The sequence below is a fragment of the Podarcis filfolensis genome, assembly GCF_964270895.1.
Source record: "Podarcis filfolensis genome assembly, chromosome: 1".
Classification (NCBI taxonomy): Eukaryota; Metazoa; Chordata; class Lepidosauria; order Squamata; family Lacertidae; genus Podarcis; species Podarcis filfolensis.
In genome coordinates, this window is record NC_139604.1 from 56,652,724 (window position 1) to 56,677,761 (window position 25,038).

A 25,038-nucleotide genomic window follows, 5' to 3' on the forward strand; every position below is an offset into this window, starting at 1 on the left:
ATGTTTTATGTAATGTACTTTTTTAAATTAAAAAAAAATCCTATTAAAACTTGCTAGCTGTGTGACAATTTGAAATACAGCTTGGCCCTCCTAGAGTTGGTTCCCCCCCCCCCCCGCCCCTTATCACACAGAACGTTAAAAGTCTTGCTTAAGGTTACATGCTTCTTTGCAGCCATCTAGTCTATGGCATTACCTTTAAACTACCACATGGTGTCATTATAAGCATGTTGATGATGTTTCCTCAATACTAAATATTCACATGCAGGCTTGATCAAAAGTGATGTGTAACTTACATAGTTTTAATTTTGTATGCTCAGAGATTTCTCTTCCGTGTCAGAGTTCAGATTGCCGAGATTCTGTGTCAAGTAATGCCACATTCAATGACATGAGTAAAATATAACACAAATACACTTATTTTAGTCCTAGGTAAGCAACAGAATCATACAGCACCAAAACTGAGCTATCTGAAACCCGCAACTCATATTGCTAAGACTTTACAATAACATTTCAATATTATTTTGCAGATACAAATGCAGAACATTGGGAGGTGGGATAATGGTGGCGAAAGCTTAAATTCTCAAGAGTTGTGTGCCGGACATCTAAAGTTACACTTGAATTACACTGCACAGCTGTGACTGCAGACATTTAGTAGGCACACAGCCTTACACGTATTCCTTTCTGCCCACTTGGTACTGTTCTATGTTTTACGGACCTGGGAGCGGTGGCAGCACTGATTCTGGTGACTCTACCTTGTTCAACTGCTGCATACCTCTCCAGCTCCTATCTAGTAGCTCAACTTGAATACAATGGGACAATGGCTCAGGAAACACACAGACCTCAACTCCTCGAGGGCTATATTTAGGAATCCAAATAATTAGAACCATTTCATGTACGTATTGGGCATGTGTGCTCAGGGCCCCTGCAGTCGCTCCCAATACCCTCTGAACTATAAGGCCATTGGAAGGAGAGCAATGTTGTCGAGCTAGTTGCTAGGTGCTGGTTGCTAGGTTACATGCTGCTAGACTTCAGCTTTCTGCATTCGTCCGTCAAGTTCCCAACTTCAGTTCCTTAAATAAATGAATGGTTCGTTCCTTTTGGACATCTAGTTCTGCTTGCTACCATCAGCCAGCAAGCAGTGCCTCGTTGGTTGGGACAGGTAAGGACAATGTCATCCTCGCGAGGCGAAATGGGCTTGGTGGCTGCAGGCTGCTGTCCATGGTGGATTTAGCTTTGCGTAAGGAAGATGCATGTTGTCTCACAAACTTCTCTGCAGTGTCCTTTGGTCTCCCTTGCACTGCACTGGCTCAGTACTTTGACTGGAAGTGACTAGCCAAGGATTCCCCCAACTCTGCAAGCTTAAGACCTTTTTGGTTGGAGCTACTAGAGACTGAACTTTAGATCTTTCGGACACAAAACATGTGGTCTGACCCTGAACTATGCTTCTGTACCTAAGTTAAATAGTCCTTCCCCCGCCCCCTTTTCTGTGCTCAGAAGATTGGAAATGTTAATTTTTAGAAAAACGGCAAGATAAGGGGCAATGGCTAATTGCTGTTTTTGGAGAATCTGTTAGGATGTGGTCATGTGGTTTAATACCTGATTTAGGTCTTTCTCCTACACTCTGTGCACAACCCTATGTAAGGACATATGTATGCATTTCATTTCTCTTGCTGGGTTCCCAGATATGTGTATGCACATGTCTGGTGTGTACAGCAATGTTTCCTACAATGATGGATATTTTCTGAGACCATCAAATTATTCAGGTCAATAGAAACAGAATGGGATTCCCAGTGGAACTGGCTGAATAGGCATTAAAATGGCAAATGCAGTTCATTTATTTATTCCATTTATATCCCATATTTCCACTTAAGGAGCTCAGGATAGTGTACATGGATCAATTCCTCCCCATTTTATCCACAGTGACCCTGTGTGGTAGGTTAGACTCTGAGGCTGTGGCTTCCAGTCACCTTAATGGCTGAGCAGGGTTTTCAAGCCTGGTCTCCGAGGTCCTAGTCCAACACTCCAAGCACAACAATGACCACCCGTGTGTAAAGTGATGCACGTTGGGGCAAAAAGATCCTATATGCTGATGGCGTCTGAGCTGATGTTGACCAACCAGGAAATGCTCAGTGCAAATGTTGAAATAGCTGCGTGAAAATATTAATTCTGTGTTTGCATTGTTACGAAAGGAAACATCTTCACACAAATATGTGGTGTGTCCACACTTTAGAATACAGTGTGCAGTTCTGGTTGCCTTGCCCAAAAAAAGATACAGAAGAGCGGGAAAAGGCTGGGGAAAGGGGCAGCCAATACAAGCTTTACAAGGAATGGTCCTAGCATTTGGGGACTCTTAATTCTGAAAGTGGAGTATTTTTCATACTGTGTATGGTTAAACTATGGAATTCACTACCAAAAGACAAAGTGATAGCTGGTCAATTTCATGTTTTTTTAAAAGGGAATTAAATAAATTCATGGAGGATAAGGCTGTCATTGGCATTTAGTCATGATGGCTACACCCTGTCTTCAGGATCAGAGGTAGGATGGTTCTGAATACGAGTGGCTGGGGAATGGTGGCAGGAGGGGTCTATTGCACACCTGTCCTGTTTCCTGGCTTCCCATGCCCAGGAGGGAACAGGGGAGCCAGCAGCCAGACTAGACAGATGGGCAGAATAGTCTGTAACCACTGTTAATAATTTTGCAGTTACAGATAGGTAGCCGTGTTGGTCTGCCATAGTCAAAACAAAAAATTTTTTTCCCTTCCAGTAGCACCTTAAAGACCAACTAAGTTAGTTCTTGGTATGAGCTTTCGTGTGCATGCACACTTCTTCAGATACACTGAAACAGAAGTTGCCAGATCCTTCTATATAGTGAGAAGGTGGGGAGGGGTATTACTCAGAAGGGTGGTGGGAATGGATGATTGGCAGATAGCTGTGATGAGCCTGTTGACGACTCTTAACGACTGCAATAGGTCTTACAGGAAAAAGCAAGGGGTGAGAAGGTGAAAAATGGCTTTGTCATGTATAATGAGATAAGAATCCAATGTCTTTGTTCAGACCAGGTCTCTCCATGGTTTTAAGTTTGGTAATGAGTTGCAATTCAGCAGCTTCTCTTTCCAGTCTATTTCTGAAATTCCTTTGTAGTAATACAGCTACTTTGAGATCTTGTATAGAATGTCCTGGGAGATTGAAGTGTTCTCCTACTGGTTTCTCTGTCTTGTGATTCTTGATGTCCGATTTATGTCCGTTTATTCTTTGGCGTAAGGTTTGGCCTGTTTGTCCAATATAGAGAGCTGAAGGACACTGTTGGCATTTGATGGCATATACAATGTTAGACGATGAGCAATTAAATAGTCCTGAGATGGTATGTGTGATGTTGTTGGGGCCAGTAATGGTGTTGTCCGGGTGTATGTGGCAGCAAAGTTGGCATCTGGGTTTATTGCAGGCTCTGGTGCCAGTGTCCGTGTTACGTCTGGTTGTAGTATTATTGTGGGTTAGGAGTTGTTTAAGATTGGGTGGCTGTCTGTAGGCAATGAAAGGTCTTCCTCCCAGAGCTTGAGAAAGAGAACTGTCATTGTCCAGGAGAGGTTGTAGATCTCTGATGATGCATTGTACTGTTGTAACTTGGGAGCTGTATGTGATGACTAGAGGTGTTCTGTTATTTTCTTTTTTGGGTCTGTCTTGCGGCAAGTTCTCTCTGGGTATCTGTCTGGCTCTGTTGATCTGTTGTCTAACTTCATCTGCTGAAGAATAAACTTAAAACCATGGAGAGACCTGGTCTGAACAAAGACATTGGATTCTTATCTCATTATACATGACAAAGCCATTTTTCACCTTCTCACCCCTTGCTTTTTCCTGTAAGACCTATTGCAGTCGTTAAGAGTCGTCAACAGGCTCATCACAGCTATCTGCCAATCACCCATTCCCACCACCCTTCTGAGTAATACCCCTCCCCACCTTCTCACTATATAGAAGGATCTGGCAACTTCTGTTTCAGTGTATCTGAAGAAATAATTTTGCAGTTCTTATGGTAAAAAGGCATGTGTCCTAGACACATAGTTTATTAAGAAGGTAAAAATCTTAGCGTCAGTGTTCCTGACAAAAGGGGCAGTGAATGGCAATAAGTACCATAATTTTCTATCCCATCCCCCCCATCAAGACAATACACAAAACGTACAACCCATGCAAAAGCACAATAAAACTGTGTATGCTATACCTCAAAGCAGGAGGAGTCATCTGCAACATTTTGTTGTTGTCTCCACCTTCTCCCTGCCTTGCTCCAAAGAGGAGAGCCTCGCCACGTGGGTGAGATGCTATAGGACTGGCCAAGTAGTGGAGCTGCTGGTCATGGCTGCCAGATGCAGAAGATGGTTGGAGCCTCCTTCCCCCACCCAAGTGGCAGCCATGTTTTACCACATGCCAGGAGGTTATTTATTTACTTGCTTACGAATCACCTACGTGTGTGTGTCAAAATGATTTAGGGTAGATGCACACCATGTATTTAAAGCACATGCCACACACATGGCTTCCCTTAAAGAATCCTGGGAACTGTAGTTTCCGTTTCACGGAGCTGCAATTCACCCATAAAGAACTACAGTTCCCAGGATTCCTTGGGGGGAAATAATGAGCTGTAAATGTGTCTTGTATTTCCATAGAGTTGGAAGGAACCCCAAGGGTCTTTTGAGTCCAACCCCTTGCAATGCAGGATATAATAAAAACAGCTAAAAACTGCTTTTAAAACTACCAATGCAAAAAAAAAACCCTAGAGATAGGTACCGTATTTTTCGCTCTATAACACGCACCTGACCATAACACGCACGTAGTTTTTAGAGGAGGAAAACAAGAAAAAAATATTCTAAACGAAACAGTGGATGTATGATTTTTGTGGTTCATGCTGTGGCCACAGACGTGATCCGACGGTGAGTTTGGGGTAGCCCAATGCAAAAATCCTGAGGATCCACGTGGAGCCATGCTTTGTAACCACGTTTTTGCGCCATTGCAGCCCCATGAAACAGTGGGTGCGTGTGTGTTTTTTGGTGCAGGCTGTAGCCATGGATATGCTATGTGATCTGATGGTGAACTTGGGGTGACCCAGTGCAAAAATCCTGAGGATCCATGTGGATCCGTGCTTTGTAACCACGTTTTAAGTGGGGAGGGAAGGAAAAGCATTCAAGGGACAAGGAACACGCGTGGGGTGTGTGGAGAAGGATGCTGCTAATAATGCAGAAGAGGGGTTTAAGGGGAGAAGGAACACGCGTGGGGTGTGTGGAGAAGGATGCTGCTAATGATGCAGGAGATGGGTTTAAGGGGAGAAGGAGCTCATGTGGGGTGTGTGGAGAAGGATGCTGCTAATGATGCAGGAGAGGGGTTTATGGGGAGAAGGAACACGCGTGGGGTGTGTAGAGAAGGATGCTGCTAATGATGCAGGAGAGGGGTTTAAGGGGAGAAGGAGCTCATGTGGGGTGTGTGGAGAAGGATGCTGCTAATGATGCAGGAGAGGGGTTTATGGGGAGAAGGAACACGCGTGGGGTGTGTAGAGAAGGATGCTGCTAATGATGCAGGAGAGGGGTTTAAGGGGAGAAGGAGCTCGCGTGGGGTGTGTGGAAAAGGAGCTTTTCGGTGAGCTGAGCAGGGAGGGGGGAGGGAAAGAGCACTGTTGCTTTAAAGGAGCCAACCAGACAGCAGCCACTTACAGCAGTGTAAGCAGCTCCTTTCCTCTCCCGCTTTGCTCCTTCTCTCCCTCTTTGCTGCTTTACGCAGCTAATGGTGAATCCCCTGCAACCCAAGTCCTGCTCAGCGGATCAGCTGAGACGCTGGGAGAATCGTAATTTCCCCCTCTCCCTCATCCCGTGCCCTCCTGTCCCCAGCAGCCTTTTTAAAAACTTTTTTACTGGTTTTCACTGCGCTCGTGGCTCAGAGCCCTCCTGTGCCCTGCCGTCCCTCTGCAGCCTCATTGCTCCGTTTAGAGAGCGCACGGACCTTTGCTAGCTGAGGCTGCAGCAGCTGTTGCTGGCTACACGGCGCTTTTCCGGCTCGCTATGGCTCCCGTTTGTCCCTCCTCGTGTGTAAGCGGCTGCTGCCCACTTTGCTGCCATGGCTCTCCTTCCCTCCCTCCTCCTCGGCTCCTCCCCCTCCTCCTGGCTGTAAAGCAATCAAAGCTAGAGCCGTGCAAAGCCCTGCAAGCGGCTCCCGCTTTGCTTGACTGACGGCAGCCATGGCTCCGGTCGAGTGCATTCGCTCCATAACACGCACAGGGATTTTCCCTTACTTTCTAGGAGCAAAAAAGTGCGTGTTTTGGAGCGAAAATTACGGTATTCATTCATATTGCTTTTAAATCTAAGGCAGAGAGAGGCCTCTTCAGCCAGCTGGGAAAGCTTGGTTAAATTGTCTGTGAGAAATTTACCCAACAAAACAAACATATTTTCAATTGTTTCTGGAATGTGCAAAAAGTGGCCTCTGCCATATCTTGACAGAAATGCTGTTCTGCAGAACAGGGGCAACAGCACTGAAAGCTAGTGTTAACTGGGATTCTAAGATCTTTGGAACTTGAGGGAGACACCTGCAGAACACACTAATCTGCTGTGTATATAAGGAGTAAGGCGGTCTCTCAACTGACCTATTAACAGGTGCCATATATTTTGTCAAGACATGCATAGCACTTCAGGTGTGTTGGGAGGGTGGAGAAAATTAAAATGGAAAGTTCTCTGTGGTATTTCACAACAAAGCAGTTGAATTTATGAAGAAAAATAAGAAAAAGTGGTACATCACAGCTGCTCACCAATGGACACAAAATGGAGGTTTGGAAACGAATATGGAGCATAACAATTTCCCACTCAGAGGTTATTGTAAATGTGAGGTGGATAGATTGAAAACATGTTGATAATAGTGCAGTGCTACAATCACCACAAGCACTCCTATATTGACAGCAGAAGAACAGCAAGAAAGATGCAATAGAAGAGTTCTAGAAAAAGCACAGGCAGAAATTGTGGGAGGGGTACAGATTAGCTAGTGCTTTGTGTGGAGTGTGCAGAATCCATGTGCTACAGCATGGGGTGGGGACTATCATACGAACTGGTTCCTGATTCATAGAAGGAAGGACACTCACACCCACCCACCCAGTACCGGGAGATCCCTGAACATTTTACCTGATCTTCAGTGTTTCAAATCCTTCTGGAAGCTTTTCTCTAGAAGCCTCTATAAAAAGGAAAAGTGCCACCCTACTCTTCTGTGGTTCCCCTCCATTTCAACAGGGATTTCCCTGAGGGTGTCTTACTTGCCAATTGGAACAGAATAGCAAGGTTGAATGCTTTTACAATCTTCAGGTAAAATGGTATATTCTGGTACTGTATCTCCATTTTTGTGGAAGGAATTGGTTCTATTGCTTCACTTGAGCCACAGTGCACCTGCAACCAATAAGGAGCGTTTAAGACCTGACCCTGATGTATTAAGACCAAGAATGGCCTGGTTTGTATTATTAGCCCCCTTTAAAAATCCTGAGTCTGTGACATCACAATGCTGTGTGTGTGACCTCACTGTTTCTAAGGAGACATGCACACAATGCAGATGAACAGTTGCTTCAAGTCAGACTGATTTCTTTGTCCAGAGGCTGAGCAGCATTCCTGCTATCCAGAATGATTAGTGGTCAATCATCTTCCATTTCTATTCCTCCAGGGAAACCTTTCATCAGTAAATCCACCTCTGTATCTTCAGAGAAGATGGGTCGTCTCCCCCTGGGGATTGTTTCTCCCTATGTAAAAACTAGCTCTGGTGGGTGTATGGACCCCATGAAATTCTACTGTACCAGCTATGGCACAGCTTATGGTAAGGACGTCTTCGATAAGGGAAGGGGTTTATCTTATCTGTGGCTAGTTTGGTCATATCAAACAAGGAAAGTGTTAACTACCCAAAAGGATGGTAGGCTGTTCAGGCATAATCCCAATCCCTGGCTTGTTGTTGCAATATTAATAATAATAATAATAATAATAATAATAATAATAATAATAATAATTTATTTATACCCCACCCTTCCTGGTTCAAAACTGGGCTCAGGGCGGTTAACGACAAATTTAAAACACTTTAAAATAATTATAAAAGCAGCATAAAATACAGTATAAAAACATGAATAACAATAAAATGATGAGATTCAAGCTCCCATCATGTGCAACATTTAGTAACGTTTGATCCTTGATTGTTGGGAACCCATGCAAAATAAATTGAAAACTTTTGTTAAAAAACCAGAAGCCTTTTTATGAGGTACCGACATTCCAAAGGAACAGAAAAGACTTTTCATGTATGTGACAACAGCAGCACGGATGCTACTAGCCCAGAGATGGAAAGAAGAAAGAGTTCCTACCAGAGAGGACTGGCAAACTAAGCTGTGAGACTCAGCTGAAATGGCAAAACTGATCGGGAAACTCAGAGACCGAGAAGACAAGAAATCCAAGAAAGAATGTGAAAAGTTAATAATTTATTTAGGAGACCACTGTAAGCAGATGAAAACATTGGCAGGGTTTTAACCCCACTTGTAATGTAACAAATATTATGGACAATATGGATAGATATAAAACATAAGACTATGAAATAATATGCAGTTGGGATTTTTGACATTAGGACCCATGGGGGGAAGTTGCGAGATTCAGAGAAATATCTCTTTATGGATATGTATTTGGCATTGTAATTAATTTGCATTTGTAAAATCAAATAAAAATGATTTCAAAAAAAGAAATTAAGTAGCAAACTACAATGTGCGCTGAACTGAAACCCAAGGCTTGTCTGATCCTGGTTTTTCAAGCAAGCACAAACCATGTTTGGATGAAAAGTTTGCTGCAAGCATTGGAAGGTTGTGTGAAGCAAGAAGCCCTTTAGAGTGTTGCATCTGAATGTACCCAGAACAAACAACTCAGTTCTAAACATGTTTGCTCAGGGAGCCACTGAGCTCAATGGAGTTTTCTAGGCAGTTTGCTTATGCTGCTACCTCCCATGTATCTCACGAATTGTTTGGAGTGAAATTCACCTGAGATATAACTTTGCTCCCAGGCATATCTCTGCAGAGGTTGTGTTCTTTATCTCAAAGTGCTTTGCCCCTGCCTGGTTCCCAAGCTGCTTACATTCTGTTATAGGCAGTGTCTGCAGTGCTGTAATCTCCTACTTTAACACAGTTGGAAACAGTGAAACATGTCCCTTGAGCATCACTTGAGTCAGGCCCATCCATGTTCCACTATTGCTGCTGCTTCCTACTAAATTAGCATCATGCCCCAATTTGACAACACTGTAGATATGCATGCGCTGGGCACACATGTAACAGGGATGCCTCGAGTTAGACACATTTCATGTCAGAACCCCTTACTACAGCCAGGGCTGAGGTACCTGTGCCCTCCAGATGTTGTTGGGCTCCTATCAGCTCCAGTTTGCATAGCCAATATCCAGGGATCATGGGAGTTGTAGTCCAACAATGTCTGGAGAGCCACCAGTTCCCCAGCCCCAGCTTGAAGCTTAGATATTATCATAGGCCAAAGCACCAAAGATTACAAGAATGTTCTTGGAGAAACCCTACCCCTTCCCACCTTCTATCCAGCATGAAGCTTCCATCCTCCAGAATTGATTCTTGCAGTGGCTTTTGTAGAGAGAGAAATGACAGTGAGGCCCCCTCCGTTAGCTTGGCTGGCACCAATTCCCTTTTGCCTTTTTTCCTACCAGAGTAGCTTCCATCTGGAGCCATCATACCGGGTGCATTAGGGGGAAAGGTGAGGACCCCTTTATCAGCCTAGCTGAGACAAACTACCATTTGGCTCCTGTCCTCCTGGAACAGCCGCTATTTGCAGCTGCCCCACGGCATCTCTCTTGATTCGGTTGGGGTCAACTGCCATGTAGCTCCTCCACTCCTCTGCTGTAGTGATCATCCCACCTGAACATTATGTAACACCTCGCTCCAATCATGCAAGAGTTAGTATACTCAAATTTGCTTGGTTTTCCTTTTCCTTCCCCATCTCTCTTTCCTTCTGTGTCATTGACAATTAGATAAATAAAAATAAATAAATAAATAATTGTCCAATAGCACCTTATAGACCAACTAAGTTTGTTCTGGTGCATGCACACAAAAGCTTATACCAGAACAAACTTAGTTGGTCTATAAGGTGCTACTGGACAATTTATTTATTTCCCCCCGACTGCATCAGACCAACACGGCTACCTACCTAAATCGACAATCAGATAGTTATTATTTTATATTGTAAACTGTATTGAGTGTGTAGTGGGAAAACAGTGCTTTATAAATGCAGTAAGTAAGTGAAGATATAAATAGGCAATACATATCTGCCATTGTCTCCCTTTCCTTTGCCAGGTCAAGCAGGGTTTCGTCCTCGGACTAGCATCCACTCTGGAGCAGGATATAAAACCAATTACCGTCCCGTTGTCCACTACAAGCCAAGCCTAGACAAAATAGATAATCCAACTGTGGGGTAGGTATTGGTCGTATACTTTGTGGAAATTAACTGGGATGGTTCAGAACAGGGAAACTGTCTTGTGGTTTGCATTCCACCCAACCCGCTGCCCTCCAGACATTTTGGGCTCCAGCTCTTACCACCCTTGATGATTGGCTGTGCTGGTTCTGGCAGGTGGGAGCTGTAGCCCAGAGCATTTTGGGGGTACCAGATTGGGGAAAGCAGTGAAACATAATCACATCCTCATAATGCTCATGCCACCTCTGAGTCAGTGACATGCTTGCATTTGCTTTACTTGTACTCCCTCAACGCACAATAACAAAGACTATGGCAAAGCAATTGCATTTGGCACTTCACCGTGGTATCCATAATGAATGCAGTATAGATGACTGGAAGGGCCAAAGACAGTGATCTTTTGGGTTGCCTGGACTAACGCATCACTTTAGGAGATAGAAAGCATGGCTGTCTTTAGAGCACAATTCTAACATGTCTAAACATAACCTGATTAAAATCCACTGTGTCTCTTAAGTTCAGATGCTGTGTATTTAGTAAAGCTTTTAATGTTTAATAGACTATTGTATTTTAATATTCTTTTGGAAGCCGCCCAGAGTGGCTGGGGAAACCCAGCCAGATGGGCGGGCTATAAATATATTATTATTATTATTATTATTATTATTATTATTATTATTATTATTATGTCTCTCATGCTTATTCTTTCTCCGAAACCAGGAAGCTCCTTCAGGACAATTATGAATCGACAACAACCAAGCACTTCCAGCCTCTTGAGCTCCCAGATGGGAAATATCCTCTTCCCTGGAGTGTGTACCAGCCAGGGAGTGGGTATGTTCGAGAAAAACCTCTTTCTTTCCCCACCACTAAAGAGGTAAGTATCCCAAACCTAGGATTTGCCGCTGTGAGGTGGATTGTTGTGTTATTGAACATGCTTGTAATGTGCCAAAACTATCACCTAGTGCCATTAATAATGGCTTGGGCTGTTTCTTCAGTTCAGGAAGACTGGAGCTTGGAACTTCAGCAATGAGGCAGCTCACAGTCCGACATCCATCTAGCAAGTGCCAAGGCCTTGATTCAAGCAGCTTCTCCACCCTTCGGAGTCAGCTCTCCAAGAGCCTGCATCCTGGGTCATAGCTTTTTTCCTTAACGGGGCCATGTGCCTGATAGTTACCATAACTGATAATGCATACATGAATCACCTGCGTTGTGAATTTCAATCCGATGTATCAACACAAAACTGTGGCAGTGCATGTGTGGAAGGAGGATGTTTTGCAAGACTAAATTCTGAGCATTTAGGAGTCATTCCATTCCCAGGCTTCTCTCTCTATATCCACAAGGTCTAAGAGAATCTACTGTGATGCAGGGCAAAACACAAAAGCCAGGATGCATAAACTGATGTGATCTGGCAAGTGTATATGAGGATCCAAAATGAACAGAGCTTCAGAAATACAAGATGTGAAGAGGAGTCACATTTTGATGGTACAAGGAGCCAGAAAGAAGTTAGTAGGTGCAGTGCAATCTCATAAATGCTCGTGTTCAGAATTAAGTCACACTCTGTTCAGTTTAAATATGCTTACTAGCCTCATTAAACACAGTAGAACTTGCTTCTGAGTAAATGCCCATAAAGTTGTGCTGTGATGTGATACGTTTATAGATAAAGGCACCACATAAGTAAGTTAAGGTTTGGAATATGGATGGTTATGGGGCAGGAGTGCATAATGTACATTAGTATTAGTGATCCATTCATAGCCTTTGAGAGTCAGAGTGGACATTCCTGAGTCACATATGAGGCTTGCTACATAGACTAGTGATCACGGGTGAAGCTCGATAGCCTAGGGTTTTGTTGAGACAGATTAGTGGGGTTTTCAGAAGCCTATATACTGTTTACCTACCAGAATATGCTTTTACTAGACATATCAGTAAAATAATGTCCAGTTGGCAGTACTGCACCTAAAGGACTGGGACTCATTAATGAATTGTTCTAATTAAGTGCAGGATGGAGCTAAGGAGAGCTGCTGCTGGTGTATGTGTGTGCATGCCAATATGATTGTGACCTGGATTATATACCAAGTGGAACATGTTGTGGTAGAAAAGAGGCATTTGAACAAGGATCACTTCCTTTTAAACCCAGACACTGTGTTGAGAACAGTTTAGCTGTGTGGGGGATTGAGACTTGGGAAGTGTGCAGTAGGACTGAGCCCTAGTATCTGCCAAACCCGGTTCCTCTATAATTTCGGAATTGCTTTACAGTTGTGTGAATACTAAAAGCAAAGTGTCTCTCTTTTGATTTGCCTTCTATATTGTAGGCTTTCAGAACAACCTGCCCCCCCACTGTAATCATGTTCACTGCATTCACTGCCACAGGAAAGATTCTGTTGGAAAGACATAAGCTGAAATTCTAATTATTTTGTTTGGAGTGTATAGGAAAAAGAAGAAATGAATGAGATATGGGAGCATGAAGCCTTGTAGCTTCACTGATTGACCTCACTGGCTTACTAATGTTTTAATTAGAGCTGTGATCAAGGGCTCAGCCATGAAGAAGATGACTCCCTACCACTTCTGAGAAGGGGACAGATACAAGATGTTATATATGCATTTTCCTGCTCTCTTTTGACTGTTCTTTCCCCTCCTTTCTCAACAATAGCCCTGAACAGTATCACTTCAGTTCTGGTATTTGTGGTATTCACACTTAACTTTCCAAATTGCAAGCTGGGCTTCATTTTGCAGGTCAAGAAAGTCCATTTTGACACAGCAGACCAGGGAGCCCAAGCTATATCAGGGTTGGAGCCTAAACATACCCCTGACCTGCACAAGTTGTATGGAAGAGGTTCTGTCGATGTGGAACATGCCAGACATGTGAGTTAGCTGCTAGTTCAATGGGCCCTTCCTCATTTGACTGTAGCTTAGGCAGTACCTGATCACAGAAGAGGTATAAAGGGGAGTTTTCATTAGAACTCAGGGCCAGAAGGTCTGGCTTCTTCACACAGTGCGTAAGCTATTGAACTTGCTCCTACTGTATAAGATGTAGTGACGACTGCCAATTTGGACAGCCTCAAAGGGAGATTAGAAAAAGCCATGGAGGATAAGGCTGTCAATGGCTGCTACCAGTCCTGATGGCTATGTACTACCTCAGTTATCAGAGACAGTATGCCTCTCAATACCATTTGCTGGGAATCACAAATAGAGAGAGTGCTGTTGCACTCTGGTCCTGGTGTTGGGCTTCTCATAGGCATCTGGTTGGCCAGTGTTGAATCCAGGGTCCTAAATTTGCCTCTTATATCCACCACCAGATGCAGTAAAATAAAAGGGGAGTTTCCATTTTATGCATGACTTTCCCTGCTCGTGTCCTCATAATCCGCAATGGGGGGAAATATTTTTAAAATTGTGGTTGCACTGCTGCTCACAGCAAACCTGTTGAAAACCAATATTTTAGCATACAGTGAAAGTATTGGCAGGAAAAGCTTGACTTTCCTGGGTTACTGCAAAACCAAGTACCTTTCCATATAGAAAGTGATCTGATTTTATCCCCATAGTCCTCATTTTCACTCCTGATCTAAAGCTTGATTCACATATGCCTGTCTCCTTGCCTGATGACTTGCACCAGAAGGTGTGAATTGCCTCCATAGAAAAGTATTGTCTGTGGTGATGTGAGCTAAGAGGAAAGCTCCAGTCTGCATTCTTTGATCTGTGAAGGTTGTTTCACACCTACAAGTCATCACTCAACATTTCAGTCATTGAGCTATGAACAAGCATGATGTCATCCTAAGGTGGTATGTATGGGAGAGGGGGGAAAGTGTGACAGAATAAAATGCAGTCCTAGAATAGTGAATTGACAAGGGATGGTGTAGCACACTGGTCCTTTACCTGGTGGGTCGGGACCCATTCGGGACTACTACCACGCAAACATATGTTAGAGATTTAAGAAATGGATCCCCAAATGCAAGTTTGGATTAAAAGGGGGTCCTGGGTACTGAAAAGGTTGAAGATACCTGGCATATTGGTTAACATGTTAGAATTTGGCTGGTGAAACCTGGGTTCACATCCCTGATCAGCCATATAGCATGACTTCAATCCGACACACAGTTACCTGGAGTAAGCTCCATTGAACTCAGCAATTCTTATGCTGGATGCATAGGTTGAATTTAGGGGTGTTTTGCTGCCTGAAGGGAAACAGGAAGATGCCACCCTGTCACTGAAACCTCCCCTGTCAAAGCCTCTCTTACTTAGGTTGTACAGTGGTGCCCACAAAGCATCAGGGATGGTGGTGGGTTCCGATGAGATCTTGTGGCACTCTTGCGAGATACTGCAGACTGCATGAAGTTGATTTTTGTGAGATTGCACAAGATCTTGTCACTGCTGCTGTCGCAGTGGCAGTGGCAGGATGGGTGGGGCACTAGCCCTGTTCAACTTGTAAATGCAATCTTTAGCTTTTAATTAGAAATGCAAAACAACAACAACAACAAAAACACACACCATTTGCTATTCACGCTGCTAGGGCAGCATAGGAACCCCACCAAAGAAAAGTCTCTCCTTGATTATTTTCCTTATCCTCTGACTTCTCCAATGCTAATCTGCCACAAATGGTAGTAAAGCTTGAATCGGAGCAAGAAGGATTGTGTCCATTACACTGGTACTTCATTGGCTGAAAGAGGCTGTAAGTTTTGTACCCCCAGTTTCCCTACATCACTGCTTAAAATGTAGAAATTGGCATATGGGGGCAGAATAGACCATGTGGAGGGAAATGGCGATACAGGAAAACATGGGAATATGAGATTATTCCAATTGTGCCTACTTAGTCTTAGTTACAGTAGTGTATGGGCAGCAGGGGGTTGTGCCAAATGCTTCCCAGGAAACATGGGCTTTGAGGAAGGGTTTGCAGGAAGTGAGAGAGGTGGGAGTTCCAGGCATAAGGATCAGTAAAGGATAAATGATCAAGTCATGAGAGAGAGCAAGATAACTTTGGAAAGCTGAGAACTGTTACCCCAGGAATAATTGGTCTGCCCTTAAACAGAGAAGTAGGATGGATGTGGAACAGTGCATTGGAAACCCTACTGGCAGGGCAAGTAGGAGACTCCATCTGGAGCATTTGGTCTTACTCTCCACTGCTGTTTGCATATTTGCAGGGACCTCACTACATGTCCACAGAGTACAACTCAAAGTACCGCTTCAACATTCCAGGACAACCAGGTAATTGTTCTTCATAGCTGACAGAGTTTCATCCTCGTGCACAATATTGATACTCCACTCATAAGAAAGGGAGCTGTCTGCTTATTCATAACAATCAATATCGTGGTCAGGGATGATGGGAGTTGTCATTCAGCAACATTTGGAGGGCCAAAGGTTCCCCACCATTGGTTTAGAAGGGGGTATTTAGGCAGCTAGACAGCACATCAAAGTGATAAATGCTTCTTGTGTTTCTTATGTGACATTTTTCAGGGATGTAATGACTGGTGAGGTATGCCCAAGACTAAGCACACATGTCTCATCTAAGTAAACAATACACTTACCTGGGGCCCTCCAGATACCATCAGACTACAATTCACATCAGTCTGACTTTTGGCTATTCTGTCTGGGACTGATGGGAGCTGGAGTCTGACAACTGGAGGGCCACAGGTTCTCCATCCTTGCTCTAAGGATACTTGAAGTCCATGGTTCTGTTAAGAAGCCACTTGTGTTTGTTCAGTCTAGATGTTTCATTTTGTATCCAGGCACAGTATGGTTTTCAGGAGATAGGCAGTCTTTAAACAAAAAGGGAACACGAGAAACAGATTCAGTTTGATTCAAAGAAGCTGGTCACCATCTACTAGAAAATTAAGTGTTCTTAGATCTCCATTAAATTGTTACTTTACTATTAAAAATAGACCATATATAATATAGTACCACTTTCACAAAGGTAGCATCCTGAGATATATGCTTGTCCAGTTTTCTTATTCTGTATTTATGTAATGCTGCAATATGTCATTCTCACCTCCGTGTTCTTTGAATTTAAAATTCTTTTAAATCCATATTTAGGAAGTTAAAGCAGTAGTCTGGACTAGATCCAAATCACAAATAACTCCCAGCTGAATTCTTTTTTTTAAAATGGCTGCACATATCAATATTGCCACCACAGTCTTCAGAAATTTTTAGATTAAAATGTAAATTGGGGTTTTTGTTTTTTGCCTTTCCCCCCTAAAAATGTTCCTGTGGGGATGCTGACATTTAAGTAATCTTCTGCAACTTGGGGGGTGGAGGTTAGAGATTTTATAATGGAAGTCTAACTTGGAATTCTTGGGACAGCTTGTCACATTTCATGTGCAAGATATAAATGCACAAATCACTCTCATGTCTGAAAATAAATTCACATTGAAGGTGGCAGTGAAAAATCGATGCAGCCAGCTCTCTGAAAGAATGTTTCTGTACACTTCAGATTTTTGCTTTGGAATTTTGCAGTTCAGAGGCCTCCTTTCTAGTCTGTTGCAGATTTTCATTTTTGTAACAGCTGTGCTGAATCTGACCAAAGCCCTTTCCATTCTAGCACAGCCTACTAGATGCCAATGGGAAGCTCACAGCCAGAACATAGAATCACAGAACTGCAGAGTTGGAAGGGACCCTGAGGATCATGTAGTCCAACCCCTGCAATGCAGGAATCTTTTGCCCAACATGGGGCTTGAACCCACAAACCTATCCAACTGGCTGAACTATCATGAGTAGCCCTCTCCCATTTGTGATCCCCAGTAAGTGGTATTCAGCGCCATACTGCCTCTGATATTGGACAAAATATAGGCATCACCATATTTTCTATAGTGGTCATCATCACTTGCTACATTAGATTACTTCATAATATAGGTATGTGCATTTTAGAGAAAAGTGTACAGCTGAAATTGTAACCCCACTAACCCAGGTGTAAGCCCCACTGAATTCAAAAGGACTTTCTTCTGAGTATTGTGAGATTATATACTGAGTCATTATAAACTACGGAGGATAAAACTCTCAGCAGATGATAAGGCTCTCAGTGGTTACTATATTCATGAAGGCTATATATTACCTCCAGGAGCAAAGGAAGTGTGTCTCTGGATGCCAGCCACTAGGGAACAGCAGGAGGAAGCTCTTTCCCTCCTGTCCTGTTTGTGAGCTTTCCAGAGGTTGGCTGCTGTGAGGAACAGATGCTGGACTAGATGGGCCTTTGGGTTGATTCAGCAGGGCTTCCACTCCCACACCAATGCTGCAACTGCCCACCAATCACTATGAAATTCACCACTGATGTTCCCACAGTACCCATGCATGAAAGGCATCAGTCTACATGCAGCTTGCCTTTCATGCATGATAATTATTTTATCATCTTGGTGTCTGATCTTCACCGTCATCTTTGCCATTTCAGCGTAGTCCATCAACAGTGTTGCTGGGGTGAGTGACTGCCAAAATTGCTACATTAGCATTTCTTTCTAATGCTTGGACTTTAGAAAACTGCAGTCAACATACAGTGACAGCAGGAACATCACTGAACCCAGTCTACCCGCTTTGCCACACATAATGTGCAAGGCTCTTTGCGTAGTGGGCTGGAAGTAATTCACAGCCACATCTTCAGCCACATTCTGTAGGGCTCCCTCAGACAGGATCAGATCTTCTATCACAGCCAGCACCAGCACACAGCCCTTTTGACATGGGTAAAACACAAAATTACACAAAGGGAAATTGCCCCTTCAGTCACAAACAACACTTAGTCACCTCCATTAGCCCAGTGATTACAGTATTGGCATGTAGAACCTGTGAATGACCGACACCTGCCCTCCACTTGCTTCCAGTATCTGGGATTCCCCTCACCTTTTATGCAACAAATTTTATTGCATGGATGTGATGCATAAGCTGTATGCATGGGAAAGGAATAGTTGTGGCCACATGGGCAAGGAAAAACAGACGCTACAAGAACAGGAGCGGGAATGTATGTGGTGCAGCAGTCTGGCTGGTAGCACAGTCAGAAAGTGCAATATAATGCAGGGAAAGGAGATGTGAGTTCTTCTCTGGAGAGATGGAATTGCTAAATATGTTTCTGCAGTTTAGACTGTGGAATTATTAGTTTGACACACCTTTTTATGCTTCGAGCTAAATATCGGGTAAAATACAGCTCTCGCCTTTTCACCACTTATCTTACCCATGCCCTCTGCCTTCCTCAGCCAACAGCTTGCTGTCTAATTTTTGTACTGTTATGTCGCCACTGCTATTTACAGAAGTCTTCTGCCTTCTTTCTTCAGTGTGCTCCTTTTCCTCATGTTATCACTTCATCTCTCTTCTCCCCCAATACAGATTTCCTGCAGAAGAAAACAATTGGAGCCAAAGAAGAGACTGGTTTTACTGAAGGCTGCCTGGCAAACCCCATTATGGACAAATCTCAGGTTTCTCCAGTAAACTCTGTATATGCTGCTGTTCTCGCCGTGGGTCACATTAAGCATTAACCTGCAGAGCCCAGTGGAATATGGTGCTCCTACTCTAGTCAAGTTGCTTGTTAGTTTGAACAGTGGATCGATCTCTCCTGACCCTTGAGCTCCTCACTTACTAAGGAATTTGCCCCCACGAGAAGTAGCGATGGGCACAAACGTGGATGGCTTTAAAAGGCTAGGCAAATTCACAGAGGATGGGGCTATAAGTGGCTACTAACCACAATGGCTTTGTTCTACCTCCACTGTTGGGGGCAGTATGCCTCTGAATGGCTGTTGCTAGAACTCACTGGTGGGAAGAGTGCTATTGCACTCATGTCCTTCTTGTGAGCTCCCCACAGGCAGCTGGCTGGCCACTGTGAGAACGTGAATGTCCTACTAGATGGGCTGTTGACCTGATCCAGCAGGGCTCTTCATATATTCATATGATGTGATAGTGCCTATTATTATGTAGCCAAAAAGGCACCAAGCACATACCCAAAAGAGGTACTAGCAGGCTTGTAAGAACTTCCAGGTTTTCCAGAAACCTAAAAGCACCAAGAAGACTGAGCGTGCTCAGTGGGCATTGAATGCTTGCTGTTGAGGGTGGGAGGAATGGAACGAAGTGTCCTGGAGAAGGGGATTATTGGCTAGTAAGAACCGAGAACAAGAGCATTCTACCCTGCAATATTTTGTTACAGGTTCCACTTTTCCTGTACCTGAGTTTTGGTCTGTGGGTACTTTGCTTTTAAGAGAGGTTAAAGGCAAAAGCAAATCTAGTTTCTCTGTACATTTAGCCACGAATGTTCAAGTGCAGCCCATAGGTCCTTGCAGTTTCACTATAGCAGGAATATGATTCCATGCAATTAAGGACAAAATACCACTAGTTCAACCCTTCCCAACCTGGTGCCTTCCAGGTGCTTTGGATAAAAACTCCTGCCAGTCCCAACCAGCACAGTATCTTGGAAGGCTGAACTAGTTGCTCCTAAGACAGGCTTGCCTGCTCCCAAGTAGAAGCTGTAATGGAACCGGTGCTTCCTTTTGACTACTTTCCTCTCTCTGAGTCGCAGTACTTGTCTTCTGCTTTGCAGAGCAGCGCTCCAGGAGTCAGCATTACCAAGACAGATTATCTGCCATCTTCCTTTCCACATGTAAGGAGACCATTTGTAATAGGGTTGTTAGTGGTGGAGACCTGTAAAAACAGTTGAAGGGATGTGCTTTGCCGGCAGGCAAAAGTGCCATTTTCCCCTTCCTGTATTTTCTTTTGTTGGCTGTTTGCATGTGATGTACTCACCGTTAATATGTCCCCCTCCCGACAGGGTGATGAGTTCCTACCAGTCCTGTCAAAGGGTTCTGAGAGGGGATCTGGATTCAGTCGGCAGAATCTTGGCCGTACCCCAGTAAGTGACACTCCCTTATCACCAGAAGACCTGTCCTGCTTCCTTTAGTACATTCCCTCTGCCAACTGCTTTCCCTACTTACACAATCTCCCTTCACTGCTCTCTCTAGAAGTCTCTGCCACTCTTTCCCTGCCAGCACCTCTTATTTCCTTTTATCTACATTTTCATGTATCTTTGCCTGCCGTGACCTATTTTTCTACCTGCCTTTGTTCTTCAGGCCCTTTTCTTGCTTTCTCTGGGATTTGTCTTCCACTGCCAGAGTCCGCAAACAGATGCCTCTCCTGAGTCTTCTTGTTCCTCTTACTACCATCCGTGGGCTATCTTACTCACAGAACCTTCCTCATTTTGATCCCAGTCTTCCTTGTTGCCTCCCTTTCTTCAGTAACTCCTACAACCTGTGGTGGCTGGGGCATGTTGGGATTGGTGGGGAGAAAGGCCAGGAGGCCAACAGTAGGCAGTAGTCAAGAGCCAATGACAGGCAAGCTGAGACAAAGGAGGAAGAAGCTGACAGTCATTGCCTCCCCATGGACTGATTGTGAGGAGGCAGGCAAGGTTGGTGGGGCCTTAATGGACCAGCCTCCACTGCCCACAATGGTTCCTTCACTCGTGACCTTCAATCTCCACAGACGGTTCCACCAGATGTAGAGGCACCAGGTCCCCTGAGCCACTCTCAGTTCCAAGGGCTTCAGCATCAACCTCAGACACAGAACAATCTTCTAGGTCGGGAACAAGTGGGTCACAAGGTATGCCTGAACTACAGTCTTAAGGCCTTATGTCTTCATAATCTGTTGGGCACTTTGCTCTGTTCCTATGGTACTAGACCCTTACTCTTTTCATGGACCTCTCTATGCAGGAACCATCAGGATTCAGCCTCAATAACCTTAAATATGTGACACCTGCACATGATCCAGATCTGCCCAACAGATTCCTGACTAGCTATAACTCCAAGTAAGTTTGACACTGGTTGGCCACCTGTGTTGGGAGAAGTAACATTCCCAGGCTATGTCTTGTTGTTAAGGTACCATTTTCCTACCTCAGGGGTCCCCAAACTAAGGCCCGCGGGCCGGATAAGGCCTGAGGGACTCGTTTATCCGGCCTGCGGTGACCCTGCTGCCCACTCTTACCGGCGCTGTGCTGCGTGGCTGCCCACTTCCGGGTTGGTGCACCAGAAATAACTTGTGCGCATGCGCGTTATTTCCAGAGCACATCCAGGTTGGAGGAGGCCCATGCACATGCACACAAGCTATTTCCGGTGCTCCTCCAACCTGGAAGTGCGTTGGAAATAGCATGTGTGCACGCGCTCCCCCGCTTGCCGCGTGATCAGCGCTGGAGACACTGGCCCGAGGCACGGTAAGTTTGCTGACCCCTGTCCTATCTGCATAAAAGTCTTGCAGGTCCTTTATCCTTCAGGTATTTTTCATGCAGTGGCTTTAGAGAGTGCATTGTGGGAGTACTGGAACAGCAAAGGTTTGTGCAGCTGTTGGGCCTGTTTGTGTGGATGGCGTGTACTGAAACAGATACTTGTAGAAGTGCATTGTTTGCAGGATATATACACACACCTGATTTTGTTTGAGGGAGAACAGAGGCAGCAGGTGAGTTCGACTACACGTGGAATAATTCATCCTTTCTCTCAATCAGGTTTTATGAAAACATTCCAAAGGGAGTGGATAGGGAAGGCTGGACACGAGGAGGGATCCAGCCACAGCAGCCTGGTGGTTTTGCTACTAACAACCATGCCACTGACTTAGGCACTGACCCCAATGCCACAGAGACCTTGAGGACAATCCATCCTCATGTTGGCAGGTAATCTTGGATTTGTTGTAGCTCTTCTTCTCTGACCTTCCTTTACTGTATGATTCCTCTTTCAATCCCCTGTTTTCCCCAACTGACCTTTCTTTTGTAATTCTTTCTTCTCCTACATTTCAGGACAATTACAACAGTTGATCCATTCTATCGTGATTCTCCCCATGACCGCCGCTTTGCTGCTCTCCATCAGACGACTGTGCCCAACTAAGTAAGTGACATAACCCATTGCATCATTGGACAGTAGGCTGGCCGTATCAAGCACCTGAGAGGTACCTGCAGAGTCAAAAGGGCAATATTGTGTGTTATGCTCTTTTAATTTGGCCACTGTTTGGAAACTGGAGTCTAGAGCTTCTCAGGTTTAATCAAACCAGACGGCCTTTTTATTGGGCACTCATTCTGATTTGTTTGCAGGGAGATTAGTAAACATTAGTTATTTAATGAGCTTTCACTCCGGTGTTCATGGAGAGGTTAGATGACATTGCATCCAAGCAACTGTTATCCCAGTTTCCAGAACATTTTCCCTCATCACTTTTCTTATTGTAAAATGTCTGATCTTTTGGGGAAGCAGGTTTCTTGTGCAAGACCTCCCAATCAACTATATGCATGCAATCTGAATTTTCTGGTATATGATTGGATCCCACCTGAAAATAGTGACAGACTGGAAACACCTACGGTTTTATGGATGAATTCCAGGAATACATACAGACAACTCCAGCGCTTTTTTTCTCCTCTGAAAAGTAAAATTTCATAGAACCAACTGCACTTTTCCATACACAGAAATGTCCTGGAAATTTCCCATGGGTTATTTTTGCTGGGGAAGACAAATGCGGACATTTTTCACTTCCATTCTCTCTGCCTTTCAACATTAACCTTCCTTCCTGTTAAGGCTATTTATTCAACAAAACTGGTATATTGCTTGATTGTATCTAAAACCTCTATGCCATTTACACATACACACGTTAGTCTAACATTAAAGCTTAGACTAAGGTTAGTGATTGATTTTAGTCTTTCTGCCTCTTTACAGCCTCTGTTCCAAACTGGACCCCACACTGACATCTTTGGGCCTCAGAACAATATCCCGCATGCTAAGAAAGGAGCAACAGTGATAGCACTGTCACATCATTCATATTTTACTGTTAAAGGTTGTATAGTTTTAAATAAATTCAAACAATATATTGCTGGTATGTTTAATGGAACTGGCACAGCATCTAAATGGATATAGAAAGACCCCTGGAAGCAGAGATGGATATGACTTTCATGAAGAGTCTGGTGAAGATTGAAGAAACAGAAGGGTTGGGGTGGAATGATCACAGTGAGGCCTCATGTGCAGGTGCCAGATGTAAGGCAGACCAAAACAGATGCATGCTCTGAACCAGGAACTACATTTATTCTTCAACTTCTAAACTTCTCAACACTTGTCTTTCCTAGGATTAGTATATGGTATAAATATTCCACTAATACAATGGGTGGGTGAATGCTGTGACCTTGAAACACAATGTCTTGTGTTGCAAAAGCACAAATATCTCCTTCATATACATCTAGGACATCTTTCTGTTGCACTCTTCCAACAACCCTGCTATGTGTACACTGGATTTCTTCAGTTCCCAACAACTGTAGTATAATAAAGGTTGTGTGTCACTCTGCTGAGACTGCAATCAGACTCATTTCATGCTGTATCTGGTACAACGTCCCCATACCAGTACCACTAGCATGTTGTTCTCAGTATGCTAGTTAACATTTGCCTTGTGGCAGCAAATATATTTTATCTTTCTGATCGTGGTATAGAGTTAGAAACACACACACAGAACACTGAAACAGTAGGATCTTTTGTCCCCTGCAGGGTGTGATATACAGTAACACCATATAGTATGGGTTCCCATATGTCCTTGTACTGTGAAACACAAATTCACCCACCTACATAGCTAGTAGGGTACAGCTTCTTTCATGCATTGTGCAATAAACATTCACACAGTTGGGGAGCATTGTATGGTGTGAAGTAGTGGGAGGTGCATGCAGAGCTGGAATTCCCTGTATCCTTTAATTGTGTGACCCATATGAAAAGCATATTTCTCCTGCGGCCAGGAATAGTAAAGACAACACACACACTCTGTACCCTCCCCCCCTCACTGTTACACAAACGCAGTCTCCCTTCCCCTTTTCAGCATGGAACTGACACCTTGATTTCTCTTTTCCTTCAGGTGCAATGCACACCATTTCTGCTCTGGTTCTCAGTTTTCTGCCCAGTATTAATAGGAGTCACAGTGTACTGCTTTCCTTTTTCCATTTCTCACATTTCTCTCTGTGGATGAGTTTTCACTCCTAGTCAATGTTTCATGAGCTGGTGGCACAGGCTGCTCCAACACTGAAAAGAAATACTTCTCTCAAATGTACCACACACGTTGCAGCTTTAAGCTCAGCGTAATGATATCTGGCATCAGATCAGTTTCTCATTGTGCCTTGGAATGTGACAGCATGTCTGATCTCTTCTTCAAACTAGGAGGAAACTGAGATGGTTCTGCCACATACACACCTCAGCATGTTGTTGTCCTAGGACCTAGGTAGAACTCTCCTTGAACTTAGTTGGTGCATGGAATGCATTTGTTGCTTGATAATGAAAGAGTTTAATGCAAGCCAAGATGATTCAAAAATGGGGCAAAAGGAATAATGGCTGGTTTTTGTATGTGTGTATATAGAGTTAAACAGCTAGCATGATTATAGCTTTTAGGACAGCTTTTGGGATGGGAAAAGAAAGCAGTAAAAAAGCAATTTAATTTAAATCCTTAGTTCATTAAGGGTACTATCGGGTTCTCTCTGTGGCCTCATGGTGTGACTGTAATATTGCAAGCAAAGGTTTTCATTAGCCTGATGCCTCTGAGTGCCAATAAAATGTTTCCTTTTAACTTTTTGCTCCAAAACTTTCTCCCAGCCATCCATAGTTTAACTTCTTTGAAATTTTTAGATTGTTATCTGATGCCACCTCTTTCCTTGCCTAGTG

General features: G+C 43.9%; 1 protein-coding gene across 1 annotated transcript; it reads left to right on the forward strand.

The window, feature by feature from the left end:
- Nucleotides 1-1,000: 1,000 nt before the first annotated feature.
- On the forward strand, nucleotides 1,001-23,218 carry SAXO4 (stabilizer of axonemal microtubules 4). The gene is made up of 14 exons (XM_083580808.1): nucleotides 1,001-1,156; nucleotides 7,665-7,814; nucleotides 10,333-10,450; nucleotides 11,162-11,315; nucleotides 13,172-13,300; nucleotides 15,568-15,631; nucleotides 18,728-18,816; nucleotides 19,929-19,988; nucleotides 20,157-20,237; nucleotides 20,864-20,980; nucleotides 21,091-21,185; nucleotides 21,876-22,040; nucleotides 22,164-22,251; nucleotides 23,068-23,218. Exons 1-13 carry the CDS (start codon nucleotides 1,081-1,083, stop codon nucleotides 22,249-22,251), a joined length of 1,386 nt encoding a protein of 461 aa, XP_083436934.1. The 5' UTR covers nucleotides 1,001-1,080; the 3' UTR covers nucleotides 23,068-23,218.
- Nucleotides 23,219-25,038: the final 1,820 nt, after the last annotated feature.

Coding starts and splice junctions, on each gene's coding strand:
- SAXO4 (XM_083580808.1), top strand. CDS start 1,081: ATGGTTCGTTCCTTTTGGACATCTAGTTCTGCTTGCTACCATCAGCCA. Junction 1,157..7,664: donor TGCCTCGTTGGTTGGGACAG/GTAAGGACAATG, acceptor CTATTCCTCCAG/GGAAACCTTTCATCAGTAAA. Junction 22,041..22,163: donor ATCCATCCTCATGTTGGCAG/GTAATCTTGGAT, acceptor CCTACATTTCAG/GACAATTACAACAGTTGATC.